The sequence below is a fragment of the Syngnathus acus genome, chromosome 6 (assembly GCF_901709675.1).
Source record: "Syngnathus acus chromosome 6, fSynAcu1.2, whole genome shotgun sequence".
Lineage (NCBI taxonomy): Eukaryota > Metazoa > Chordata > Actinopteri > Syngnathiformes > Syngnathidae > Syngnathus > Syngnathus acus.
Genome location: NC_051092.1, coordinates 6,441,171 through 6,455,219, shown reverse-complemented (window position 1 = coordinate 6,455,219; position 14,049 = coordinate 6,441,171). Strand labels below are relative to the sequence as shown.

The 14,049-nt window shown below is 39.7% G+C and overlaps 1 protein-coding gene across 3 annotated transcripts in view; it reads left to right on the top strand.

The window, feature by feature from the left end:
• Nucleotides 1–14,049, top strand: part of kiaa1549la (KIAA1549-like a) — a 62,826-nt gene that overhangs the window by 15,195 nt on the left and 33,582 nt on the right. For all 3 annotated transcript variants that reach the window (XM_037254547.1, XM_037254545.1, XM_037254544.1), the window contains exons 2-4: nt 9,047–9,631; nt 11,216–12,049; nt 12,592–12,707. In XM_037254547.1, coding sequence (XP_037110442.1) covers nt 9,047–9,631; nt 11,216–12,049; nt 12,592–12,707 — 1,535 coding nt within the window. The remainder of the gene's footprint in view (nt 1–9,046; nt 9,632–11,215; nt 12,050–12,591; nt 12,708–14,049) is intronic.

The window sequence follows — 14,049 nt, the reverse complement described above, 5'->3', positions numbered from 1 at the left end:
TTATTCAGCCTGTGTGTTAATGCACAGTCCTGAAGAGTTCTGTCCTCATTTAAGAAATTCCTAATTATTTTCAATAAATTCACAGTTGTCTTTCCAAGTAGAATTTAAGTCCATGGCAGGTGTCTAAAATCATAAAGCATTATGAGTTGATTTCAAATGGAATACAAATGTTCGAAATGGAATTTCATTCGACATGATTGGAACAGTGTATGTGAGAGTGATATGCGGGTGTTACTTGAATTTTCTGTCTTTAAAGGTAGTGTCACAGCATCAGCAGAAGTACTACCTAGAGGATGTGTGAAGGTATTCAGCAATTCTGGGAGAAGGGTGTGAAGTTCAAATAATTTACATTTGCATTGCACCCAAATGGTGAACACGCATATAAGACACGTACCAATAATTAGACTTCATTTGTCTTTGAGGTTGTCAGCACAAAAGATGGCAGATATAAAAGAAGAATTTTTTTTTTTTACTTTATTAAATTATGTCTATCAAGGCTTCATGATGGAATGTTTGCCATTGTCCTATTTTCCACACCAAGGCCACTCCAACAGTTTGCAGTTTGTCAGCCAGGATAGATTCCAGCTCTCTTGTGACCCTGACTGAGAAATATAAAATGAAAGTAAGTCGGTTTAGTAAGCACCAAAATATTTTGGGAGTAAGCTGTTGTGACTCGTGGAATATATCACATTTATCGACACATATCCAACCATTTTATATGTTCCCGATACTGTGCAGATTCAAATATAGCTAGATCCTATCACCTCTGACTTCAAATAAAAGGCACCATTCACTGGTCACCAGTCAATCACAGGGCACTGTTTAGACCCATTACACAAAATGAACACATCCTCCACTTATGAGGTGAAACTATTTTGTTACTTTGCAACTTTAAAATCTAGAAAACTCTACTGAAGTTGATTCAAGTGACAGATCTGTGCTCCCAAAACAAGGCACAACTTAATCTCCCAAAGTGTGTGCCACTCCAATTCACCCTAAGCACAGAAGAAAATAGAATCAAATCAATAAAACAAATGACATCGTCATGATATTCACTGCAAGCAGAGAACTCCTAAAAGCAGCAACTCTTATTTTGGGACAAGCAAATCATAGTTTTTCACTTCTATTTGACACGTGCCGTTCCAGAATTCAAGATTAGGCCATAACACTTCACTCAAAATCTGACATATTAGTTGAAATATCAGTGTTGAATTCATCTCAGTAAGATTATCTCAGATGAAGAGCTCTTTTCCCATCCCATCCATATGACAAAGACTACTGTAGCGGACGGGGCAGGGTAGGTCTTTGAATATCATGTATATTGTCATTTACAAAGTGGCTTTTCTTTACTCGTGGCTAATAAAGCAATCATATTGTTCATTTAACTGGAGAATTACATCATGACAACTTAAATTCATCTCCTAACACTCATGATGGAGGTGACGGTAAACCAAAACGTGACTATGGGGCAAACAATATGACAAAACAAAGGCTCCGCGGACTTGAGGGGAATAAAATAGGATTCAATTTGTCATGTATTCTTCCTCAGGGAGAAATTTAACTGACACTCTGCTGTTTGTGTTTCACACGACACAGAGAACCAGATCACTCAGAGTGACAGAGGCTCACAAATTTTCCTGCAACTGATAAACTATGCACGTGGGGGAAATATCTTGACAAAAGTTACAAGGCAGGCTAGTAGACCTGCAACAATAAGTTGCCAGGACTCCATAGCCATAAACTTCCTTCTTCTACCCCTTTGGGCTCAATGATGTTTTTGCAAAGAAACTGCAGCATTTCTCTCAGAGAGCTGGCAGGATCACTTCTACAGCATCAACATGAAAGACAGCTTGGCTTGTAAGTAGAATGCTCCAGCTGAATTAGAAAATGTGAAAACAACAGCAATTAGGTGGAGAACAGGCAGGGAGATCTTGGCCCAGCAGAGTTTTACCCTCACACCATACTGAATGCTGCCAATTAGCCAGCATAAGTCTTTCTAAAGCATTCATCAATTCATTTGCTGGATAAATTCCCATTGTAGAGATTTGCCTGGGAAACAGAGAAAGCTCACGTAATTTTTTTGTTCCTCCAGTTTACTTGTTGCTGAAATAAAAGTCATACACTAGTAACGGGAGGTGAAAGCCAATCGATGCTGCTTTTCGTCATAGTTATTACTGCCAGTTCTCCTTTAAAAATAGATCCATCTTTAGCAACTTTTTTTTTTCAATGTGCGAACCACCTTGCAGTTCTCACAGCCCATTTATTCAAACTTACCAGAGCTCCATCCCTTCACTTCCTACTACACATTTTAGTTGCCTTTTTAAAAAAAATTCCAAATCCTATCTGACTAGAAGTGATGGGGAATTTTGATTCCATACCAATTCCTTTTTTGGCACAATTCTTTGATACCAATTCAGGTAGTGATACTTTTTGAGACATACATCACTGGGGAACACAATTTCTGTTGAGTTAGGTTTTCACAATTTTTGGGGGGGTGCAGAATTCAAAACTGGTCTTAGGTTTTAGGTCTTTAGTTTTTGTACTATAGGATCTTATTTTCTTATAAAAAGCATATGAGAAATTTGTACATATATATTTTGTTCTTTTAAATATATATAAATAAAACACTAATAGTTTTGATTTGAAAGATTTAAAAACAAACGAACAAACAAACAAACAAAAATAACAGCATAAAAAGAAAGAGAATTTACTGTTGTAAATTCTCCTTTGTTTTATGCAGTTTTTGGTTACAAAGTTAAGAGAAAAAACAGGTTTCTGTTTGCAGCGATTGATAGTAATACAGATATTGATAGAAGTGCACCCCACCCCCTCAATTGTGTGTACGTGTGTGTGTGTGAGAGTGTGTGTTTGTGTGTGTGAACGAGCATGTGGGTGTGTGTGCGCATGTAATTGTTCCAGGCTGAATGGATTGAAACACATGGTGGCTCTGGTGTTGTGTGAGAATACAAAATAATTTGCACTTGGTGGGTGAAAAGATTGGAAAGTACTTAATCAAATTCATAATCCTTAATCATGCAAAGTGCTGTATTAACACGCCAACTCATTGTCATTGTAGCATGACATCACAGAAGTGCTATATTTGATTTAGCGTTGGTCTGTAATGACATACGTAAGACTGCACACAATTGATTTTTAATCATGAACCTTATCAACAGTAATTGCATGCATACGGAAAGTAGAGCAGAGTACAAAAATGGAATCACATGATAATAAAGCTGTCGATCACTGTTTAAATATTAAACAGTGCAGAAGACAATGCGGCATTTCTCCATAGTATGTTGAGGGATGGTTTTCAGAGGCAGATGAGCGCACTGGCTAACAAAGACAAAAATTTGACCTTTACCCGTTTCCTTCTGCAACATGAGTAAAACAAGAGAGGACAAAGTTCAAAATAAAACATTTCATTCCCACATTGAAGAGTGGAGCGTTATGTCCCCTTATCACTCAACATTGGCCATGCATTTTCACCATCTTATACTTAACCGTCATGTCTTTGCTGCATGTGTTGTACAGAAAGTGTAAAACTTCTGAATAAAAAGGTCAAACTCATGGAAGTTTTCCAATCAGGTTCTAAGATGATGCATCGTTTTTTCTGACAGACGCCTTAGGGGCTTTATTTTGGTAGACTGGACACCAAGATTTTATGAAAGCAACACTCCTGTTGTGTTGCTGGATTGACTTAAGGACCTTTCACACCTGCACTGCAGTGCGCCGTTCAATTTGTATGTGCTGCTGCAGCAACTCAGCATTGTGCCACATAAGGTGGCTGCCTGCTACTGTGGCAGAGGCACCCAAAAAGAAAAATACCTACTCAGGCGCATCTCCCTATGACAAAAATCTTGACACATCCAATAGGACAGACAGTGACAGAGTGATTTCAGAGTAAAAGAGATTTCTGCGACAATAAAAAAACAGCATGAAGGAGAAACAGGAGGGATTATTAATTAATGCAGTGTCCCAGTGTCTCGAGTTCTATTACACAAGATGGATGGCGTCCTGTGACGTGGCACAAAAAGAATTGGCTTCCTGCTCAGTCTGAAATACACTTCAAAGCTGTCTCTAAGGAGGATTCTAATTTCCCCAAGATCCTGCTGTACTAGTAGAATCGGATAAACCCACACCCTCCTCGATACCTCCTTCCTCCTCCTTATTCCAAGTCAAGCGAGGTATTGCGATTGAAATGGTAACAGACACGTATAGTTTGGATGTTGTTGTGTTTGTCTTTAATTGTGAGTTTGTAGTCATCTTTCACAGGGTACTCTGCTGGTGTCTGAGCATTTTTGTGTCTTGTACATGCAAATTGTGTGTGTGTATGTGTGTGTGCGTGTGGACGTGCATCTGTGCTTTGGCTGCTCGACTGGCTGACCAACTGAGTGCCTCTAAGCAAGACACATGACTGTGCAAGTCTGTCTGTTTGTGTGTTTATCTTAATTATTGGATGAATACAAATGGATCTCCCTAATAACAGTCGTATTTTCTGTATTTTCATTTTGTTTATCCCTCCTATTGGACATGTTTCATACTTTTCAACATTTGGTGCATACTATATGTTATTAAAATTCTGTAAAAATGCTAAATACAAAAATATGAGAGCCAGGGTTTTCATTTTATAGTTTTACTGTGACTGAGTGATGTTTCTAATATTTTGGTTAGCTCATTCAGCTTCACAACGGGGAAATGTTATCAACATATCTTGCTCTGCTATTACTACTCTATTGGTGTAGAAACTGTAGATTAAAGTATTATTATCTTGGGAAAAGAAGACATTGACACAGCGCTTGTTTTGGTTTAGGTTTGGAATTTTTGCTTTGTAAGGAGTGATGAGTCTTTTCTCCTATAATATCTAACCAAACATCTTATTGATTGCAAAGCTTTAAAACCAGGAGAACTGACTCAAACACAATAATTGTCTTACATACATACATTAATGATTTTCAGGCTCCGAGGTTATATTACAAAAACAGATATTTCATTCGACTCTCGGATAGTTTCTAGTTTTTCCTGTTGCAGTGATTCTGGTGTCATCGAGGCAATACGAGATGACCCTCAGTTCTGCCCTAGAAAGATTTGTTTTTACAGATACTGAGACACATCTAATTATGTTAAAATATATGTGGAGTTCTTAGGTTCTTTACTGGGCCCTGCATTGCAGTCTAAGAAAATTAATGCTGCAGTACACTCATTTAGCATAGAGAGTGTTTGTGAAAAGATGCTTTATCTTTGGGGTACTTTGCATTTTGAGTACTCTTTGTTGCCAAACATCTTGACACCAATTCTCCTCCAGAGAGCGACGACCCCAAACACGCTAAAGTAGAAAAAATAATTTGCGCGGTGGCACAAAAATAAAGTAATGCCCGTTTTTTTTTTTTTTTCACGGGGACCAGTCAACTAAAATAGTGCCCTTGTTATTACATCACTAAAGAAACCTGGGAGGGGTTAGTATTAATGGACAGGAAGCTTGTAGTAGCTTGGCAAACATTTACTGCGTTGCATTGGCATTTAAAGAGATTCATCAACCGGGCATCAACAGATGGACAATGAGGTCAGCTGGCAAGGAAATATGCTGTAGCCATTGCTAAGGTGTAAAGCTTCACAGGAGTCAGTGGTGCAGGTTACAGTTGTCATATTGTTACTACTTCGCCTATGAGCGTGTTTGGAGCTAAAAACAAAAACCTTTTTCAATACACACCATATTTTTCCACAAATAAGCTTCACTAAATCATAAAAGGAATAAAATAATTAAATACAAAAACACGCTTCTACCCAAAGATTTTGTTTAATATGTAGAAATGAATTATCACCCACATTTGATTAAGTTCAAAATTATTAAATAGATATAATACCACAAATGTAGATTAATTTTACAGTATGTTGTACTCATACTTCAGAACGAGCACATGGAATGACTAATTGGCAGAAAAACATTCCATTGATATTCTGTTTTGCAATTATCACAATTTAAAATGTGAAATAACCATAGCTTGATGTGTGGTAACTAATATATGCCTTGATTTTCAATCATTAGGGTTGTATCGCTTTATGTATTTAATCAAAATAGTGTACTTAGTTTGAGCGACTGCACACTTCCTGATGAAAAAACAAATTTGGATACAATGCAGCAGTCAAGATGTACAACTCATTCACATTGGTAGTTAAACAGTGTGTAATAGCGTACACGCACGGAATTATAGAGTGCAACCATGTCAAATGTAATGCAAGTTCATGAATATTGTACCGGATTACATTATGACACATTGCAATAGCAATATTTTATCCCCCCCCTAATGTAGTGTCCAACAAATAAAGCAGGTCAGGCCTCGCACTTAACGTGGATTTACAACCCATTCATCCATGAAACTATCCATCCTGTCCATATTTGTTCTCAGTGGAGGTTCTTCATTTCCTAGCGTTTTGTCACAGGTTGGCTCTGGGGCCACATATGTTACTCTCAGGCGGAGCAGTTGGTGAAGTGTTGGGGGAGAAACCGCCGCTAACATTCTTGCATATGGCTCATTTTTTCCATCCAAGCATCCATTGCTGTTTTCATTCATCACTCCATTCATCCTGTCATTCATTCATTTCAACAAACAAACAAGCTTCATGGCCATAAAAATCTTTTACTATTGGGAAATTTGGTCATTTCTCCTCAAATTTGGGAGGAACATGGCATTTGTGGGCTAAGCAGCAGATACTTGTATAAATGTTGTAACATCTCGGCTGAATACTGATTTGCAGTCAAGCCACAGTCAAGTTTTGGTCTCATAGTGCTGCCAAGAGTGTTGCCAGAAGGACTGCCCGATGCTGTCAAGCTTGTTTGCAATGGTTTCAGAAACATATGCACTGGAGCCTAAACGTGGATGAGGTACGGAGGACGCTATGCGGATTGTTGCAATAATAGAGAAACAACTCGTGGTGGAGGCAGTGTCAGGGCGCGGGGTGGAAAAACAAGACTTATCAGCAATATCGGTGCCGGTAGTAAATCCATATCTCCACCGTCTGGTACCAAATGCTATCCTACACAGACAACACTTGCACAAAGAGTTTTGTTTTTTTAAGATTAGAATTTGGGAGTGCAGAGGAAGAAATGACCTGCAGGCAGTCCTTACCTTAAATCTATTCAACAATTGTGAAATATTGTAAATGTTGTCATCACAAGCCTTTTGACTGACTTGCGCCAAATGTTGGTTGAAAAATGGGATGCCATCCTACAGCGGTGTGTGACCAGGCTGATGACAGGCATGAGGAAGCGGTGGCAGGCTTTGTATGATTTTCATGCGCCTCCTGATTGCTAAATGAACGAACTATTAAATATGCTGTATGTCTTACCCGTAATACGTCTTGTTTCTTCAAACTTGGGTCATCCAACAGAAAAATAAGCAGTTTGCTCTTGGCAGAGAAGATTTGGAAAAAATTGTTCAAGAGTGCAAACCACACTCTCAGCTAATCTCTCAAATGCATGTAGCATCATTTAAACTGGAACAAACAGGATTTCCAAAAGACTACGATTTATTACCAACAAAGACTGTTACGATAAAGAAATTATCTACCGAACACTCATTTTATTACTTACTCACTTATGTGTACATTATATACACACTGAATGCTTGGCCACCACATTACAGAACTCGGCATGTCATACGAGGGAATAATTTATGCAGTACAATCGCGGGTATTTTGAATATCAGGAACAGCATAAAAGTTTGGACCCAAATGCAAGATGTGAAGCAAAAATCAGCTAAAAACAAAGACACTGTTGGATGACATTAAAAGGATGATCAATGAGGATGGGCAGAGGTAGCCAAAACGTGAGGCAAACAACATTGCTAATCATCAAAATAGGCTGAAAGCTCACTTGGATGTAAAACAAGGAATGCTGGAACATGATGAGTAGTTACAAAAAATGGCGAGGGGACAGGATGAGACATGATGTAAAATATGCAGTGATAATAAGGTGCAGGTGAGGAGAGACACACTCGGGAGCAGGTGTACAGACAGTGGGGAAGGGCAGCACACACACACACGCAAGCATGCACACGCATGCACACACACACGGATACACACACACACATAAGGGCGTAATTATAAAAATGATCATATTCTTTGCCATTTCCTGTGTCCCATGTATGAATGGACTGCAAGGATTCTGAGAAAAACAAATATTTGTATACATTCATTCTGTAATTGAATAACAACAAAAGAAGAAAGATTTTTGGTTTCCACTACAACAGTATCTGCTGGATCTTTTGGCAGACTCGACAAGCCTGAATAAAAATCTTGTCAACCCTCCATCCCCCTCTCCTACACCTCAGTTTACCAAGACCCCTCCCAACCTTATGTGTTGTACTTATAATTCAATATCAATTACAATTTAATTGGAAAAAAAAAAGACATTTTGAGAATGTTACCATTGCAAATTAGTCTGTGTCCCATATAAAGGATCGGCTTGCTTCATTGGGAGGGTGTATATGACACCAACATTTTTCTTTTGAAGCACAGCTTGTGCGCTTCTGCAGCTTCTAGGAAAATGAAACCGGGATGAACATAACAACATATCAGATTACTATCTACTGTACATAATTAGGTGTGTGTTTGTTTGTGTGAGTTTGTGTGAGTGTGTATGCATCTACTGCTCGTGTAGCCTATCTATGTGTTATTCCCTCACCATGGTACATTCGGTTCTGGAACATCTAAATTAATTCCTCATGCTTTATCCTCCAAAAGCTAAGCGACCTAGTTTAGATATTCTTATTAATTTTTTTCCAGAGTTGCTTTTCAGAGCTTCAAAGCAATTTGACATGAATGTGTATTACGCAGTGGAGAGAAAAGAGTTGCATGAACACGTATTGCTTAATTGTGATTGTCTGTGCTCAAGGGCAGTTGTCTTGTTGAGATTCCCGAAGAACTCAAACTAAAAAATAATTTTTCATCCCACATGATGAAAAGAAAATTGTGCTTGAGTCTTAACTTTAATCTCAAACCTTTGAAAATAACAATTTCTTTGCCCTCATTTCTGTATTTCTTGCAGATGTGACTGACCATCGTGACTTACTATCGGATCCCACGGTGTCCATCTTAACCACCGAGAGGACTGGGGAGGAAGACGTGATGGAAGAGACTGACCCAAGACAACCATCCAAAATAGCACTGTGGAACGAATCAAAACATAGAGTGGCTGCCGGAGGAGACAGCATGGTCCTCCCAGAAACAAGCATCATGAGAGCAGATGAAGTTCAATGGGCAGACACAAAGGTGGAAGGCCTGCCAAACTCACCCCGAGACTCACCTACCTGGCTTAAGCAAGCGGATGGAGGAAGGCAGGCGGTCCTCACAATGGTGGCCGACACAACAGATCCACCAGCAGAAAGAAAGCCTTTAGGACTACTGTCTAAGGCTGCTTGGACCAAAATCTCCTCTCCATCATCCTCCTCCTCCAAAGTCTCCTCCTCTTTGAGCTCCACAACAAAAGCATCAAATTTAACTTCCCCGTCCACATCTTTATCCTCTACTCCAGCCATGAATCATTCAGACGTGCAGACAGTGAAGCCAGAAATCATCTCTCTTATTGATGTCAGCAACGGCTCTTCAGACAGTAACAACATCTCCAGTCTTGGTAAGTTTTAAAATTCTTTCAAATAGAGCAGCTGTCATTTGAGTGCTGACTTATGCCGAGATCAAACTATCCGAAACATATTAGTCTCGCTTGCTTGATTGATAAATGATGACATGGTGCAGCTTCATATGACGCATCTGCGGTGTTGGAAACATTTCATTTTTTATTTGAACTAGTTCAGCCAGAGGCGTAGCCAAGCCGGGGCGAGCCGGGGCGGCGCCCCGGTTAGGACTCCCTGCGCCCCGGTTGAAAAAAATCGAGCTTTTTCGATTCTTCATTTTCATGCCGTTTTTTTCTTTCGGTCTTGCGCGAATGTGCTTGCGCTATTCTATGTGCGCGATGTTATCCATTCACCGTTTGCCTCCCGGACCCGGATGTTGTTTTAGCGATCAGCGAACGGCGTGGGTGATGTTCGATTTTTTTTCCTGTGGGCGTGCGCCCCTACTGGAAAAATTCCTGGCTACGCCTCTGAGTTCAGCCATTGCTCCTTTGTTGCCACCCGTTGAGTCCACACTAGTACAGGTAGGCTCGCAGGCTTTAATGTACAAGCACAAAACAATCTAAGTTGGGCATCATGCTCAATTAGGAAATTGGATGTCACACAATCTGACTAAGCTCCCCTTTTGTCTCCTGCGACACCCCGACCCCTCTCGCATGTCACTGAAGGTCGCCCTATACTTGCTTGGGGGTTGAGATGAAAATGATGAAATTGAATTCACACAAAGTGAAGAATGGCGGTTATGTCGAGGAATTGTAACATTTTCATCACTGTGAGAATTGAATGATTTTCTTGTCTTATTTTGTTAAATACTGAAAAAAATAATCAAGTTGATGTACTGCTATTAAATGTAACCCGACATAATGAAAAAAGTGAGTCACAAAGCTGACAGTACTCATGTATCACCATGAGCCAACAGTAAGGTCAAAATGGACTTCAAGTCTGATAAAGGATTGTCAGTTCAGAATAATTTTGTATAAAAGAAAACTGGATTGACTTTGTTTGACATTGAGTGACTCAAATTGTATTCAAACAGCGTTCACAAAAGATAGTCACAGTGCAAACCAACCTTGCAGGGAACCTTCTTGTCCTCCCAACATTTTCTTTTCCTTCCATTGGCATGCATTTTGTGTTCAGAGATAAAATGCCTCATTACAATTCATCTGGGGCTTCCTATTTGAAAGTGGATTTCATCGTGTCAAAAATTTGTTTTATGGTGATAAGCACATCTCCATCTTCTCTTTTTGCTCAAATATGAGATTGATTTGTTTTTCGATGAGAGTATCCTGCATATGTTTTCATCTACATTTTATTCAAGTGGCATTGCTTCTTTCCCATGAGGGTAAAATATGCTAATCTTGGTGCATTTCCCGCATCCTTATAATAATAAAGCCTCAGGACTGATCCTCGTGATTTTTACATGCACACCAGCTTAGGCAGTTAATTTAGGCTCTGTGCACATGTGTACTTTGTTTGCCTTCTGGTCTGGACCAAAGCTGCATTATGCATTGCACACTTGCTCCTTGTAAACGAGATATCTCAAAAATGTTGAAATAAAGCAGTTTTTTAAATTGTTTTTGATGCAGATGCTGTTCAGCCTACAGAGGCGTCAATGAGTAGCTTGCCAGCTTGGGATCTCCCCACGGTTCCTGAGTCTCTTTTGTCCACAGTGGGTGACCATGACATCACACTTCCAGCAAATGTCACCAGCCCTTTCTCCACCCATCAATGGAACACCACTATGCCGGTGCGCACCAGAACTTCCCCTCATAACGCAACTGCTATAAAAAACACCACAAGCACTCTGTCAACCACCACCACCTCAAGCACCATTGTGAGAGCGAATACGCCTCTGGTGTCTACCGTGGCTTCACTCGCCACAAACCTGAACAACTTGACCGACGATAGCGTTCAGGTGGAAACCCTGACAACAACAAAGTCCTCAGTGACCGTTTCTACTGTGAGCACACTTGCTGTTACAGCACCAGCGGTGACCACAGATGTCACTGTAAAAGTTTCCTCAAATATCACCGACGCTGTAATCATTCAGCCATCATCGAGCCAGGAAGCAACCACAGAAGTTATGACTCAGCCTGCAACTACCACCATCACTACTACCACAACTACTACAACAACCCCAACCACTACGACATCTGCTCCACCCACCACAGTAATGACTACCACCACACCTGCAACTACTACTCCAGACACAACCACCTACCCTACTACTACCACCACCGAAGCCACCACCACCACTACCACCTTAGCAACAACTGCACCAACAACTACACCAACTACAGTGTTGATCCCAGCCCAAACTACACCACTTGCAACTACAACTCCAGAGCAGCCAATCAGCACTATTACAGAGGAAGGTCCTTTACCATGCAACATCACTGAGAAGTACTGGGTCAAAACAGGTAAAGAACTTGTTTTTTTACCGCTGAATTTAATTTTGTATAATCATTTAAGCTTCACATAATGTCTTGCATCTACAGTACACGCTCAAGTAAGATCATGTTCGATGTGGATTATATGTTGCTCCATTTTGAATATATAGTTCTTTCAAAAGTCAGATTAGATTAGTATCCCCGTGGGCAAACAATTAATATCCGCCACGGAGACAGGTTTTAACCATTTTCTGGTAGAAATTATAATGAAGTTATGACAAACAGGTACAATGCCCTTTCAGCTGCTCAGACTTGGTGTACCTATTATGGGTCCAAGATGTAATTACCTGCACTCAGATTAATTAAAACATGCACTAAACAAGGACACATTTTCCCAGAACATTAAAAAAACTGAAGCTGGTGACTGTAATTTCTAGTGTACATAAAATACGTTGGCATTTCATACTCAACACACTCAAACCTAACTTTGAGATATTAAAGATCAAATTTGGCTACAGACTGTGTTAAAACAAATTATGCAAATAATAACAAAATAATTTCTTCTTTGACAGTTATGTCCATTGAGGTTCGGAAAAACCGACTCGACCTTGTCCTCAAACAGAATCTAGTGAAAGGACTAAGTCACGCCCTGCAGAAAGCCCTGAATGACTCTACTGCTTTTGCACAGGTCAGTCTGTCTTACATATTCACTTCTACTAGAAAGTCAATCACTTGCGTCTGAAGGTTAATCGCCAGAACTACATCTTTGTCTAGTAAGTCCATAGATTTAAGAAAAAAAGAGGTAAGCAGTCGGATGGATGGATGGATGGATGGATGGATGGATGGATGGATGGATGGATGGATGGATGGATGGATGGATGGATGGGATAATTGCCCTTTCTGCCTGAGCTTTTTTGCTTTCTTTAATCATCAATATTAAAAAATAAAAATATGCCTCTATGTAATCAATTCCCCTCAAACTATTTTGATATCTGATGGGCATTCACAGTATTTGCGTTGTTGAGAGAGAAATGTGCCCATGGCTGAATCGGGGTGCACACAAGCCCTCTCCTCACCCCTCCTCCACCTATTAGTTGTCATGCAGTGCTGAGGGCCAGCTGCCAAACCAAAGTGCTGCAGCCTGCAGGTCTCCTCTGACCTGCAGCATGAGACAGACAAGTAAAGGCAACATTTGTGGAATCTCTAACAGTGTCGAGGGCAAAAGTAATCACCATACTTAACATTACACCTCTTAAAAACACTATGTGGCAATTGGCCCGATGTTTCCGAAACACACTCAAAAGGCGGGATATCGGCGTTACAATTAAAGCTGTGATTTCAAAGCCATGTGTGACTTTTTACTGGCGGTTCATGTTAAACAAAAAGAAAGGGGAGAGGGTACCGACAGCTGCATTAGTCGACAGACAGAAAAAAAAAAAAATCAAATACAAGTTTTACTGTTACCTTCATGTTTGACAAGTTCACTAGTTTCAATTAAAAATGTTCATTACTTTGACGTGATTGCTGGTGAAAAAAAGGTTGGCCCCAAACATTTTACAGTAGAATCTCAAGTAGCACATTTGAACTTGCTGAATGACCTTCTTCGTAAATATAATTGCATTTTACAGAAAGAATTTGACCCCTGTTGTATTATTTTCTTTTCTTTACACAGAGCAGTTTCACTGTAGAGTTTGACTATTTGTGATTGTTTTTTTCCCCTTATTCATCTATTTTTTCAGTTTGATAATTCAAGTTACCTTATTTGATTAAAAATGAATATACTGATTAAGCACGAACGATGGATGCCATTTTTCGTGGCTTAACCACCTGCTCCCAAAAATGTCGGTGTACACATGCAGAAGCTCATAATAGGGGTTTATTCTCTTTAAACATGTTCATAAACTGCTAATCAGGGAATAGAGAACACACTAATGGGAATGGGAACAATTGCTTTTTAAACTGGAAACAATTCTGGTGAATGTTTATCAGCAATGGTTAAAAACTATGAAACAATAAATGTTGAGAGAGCT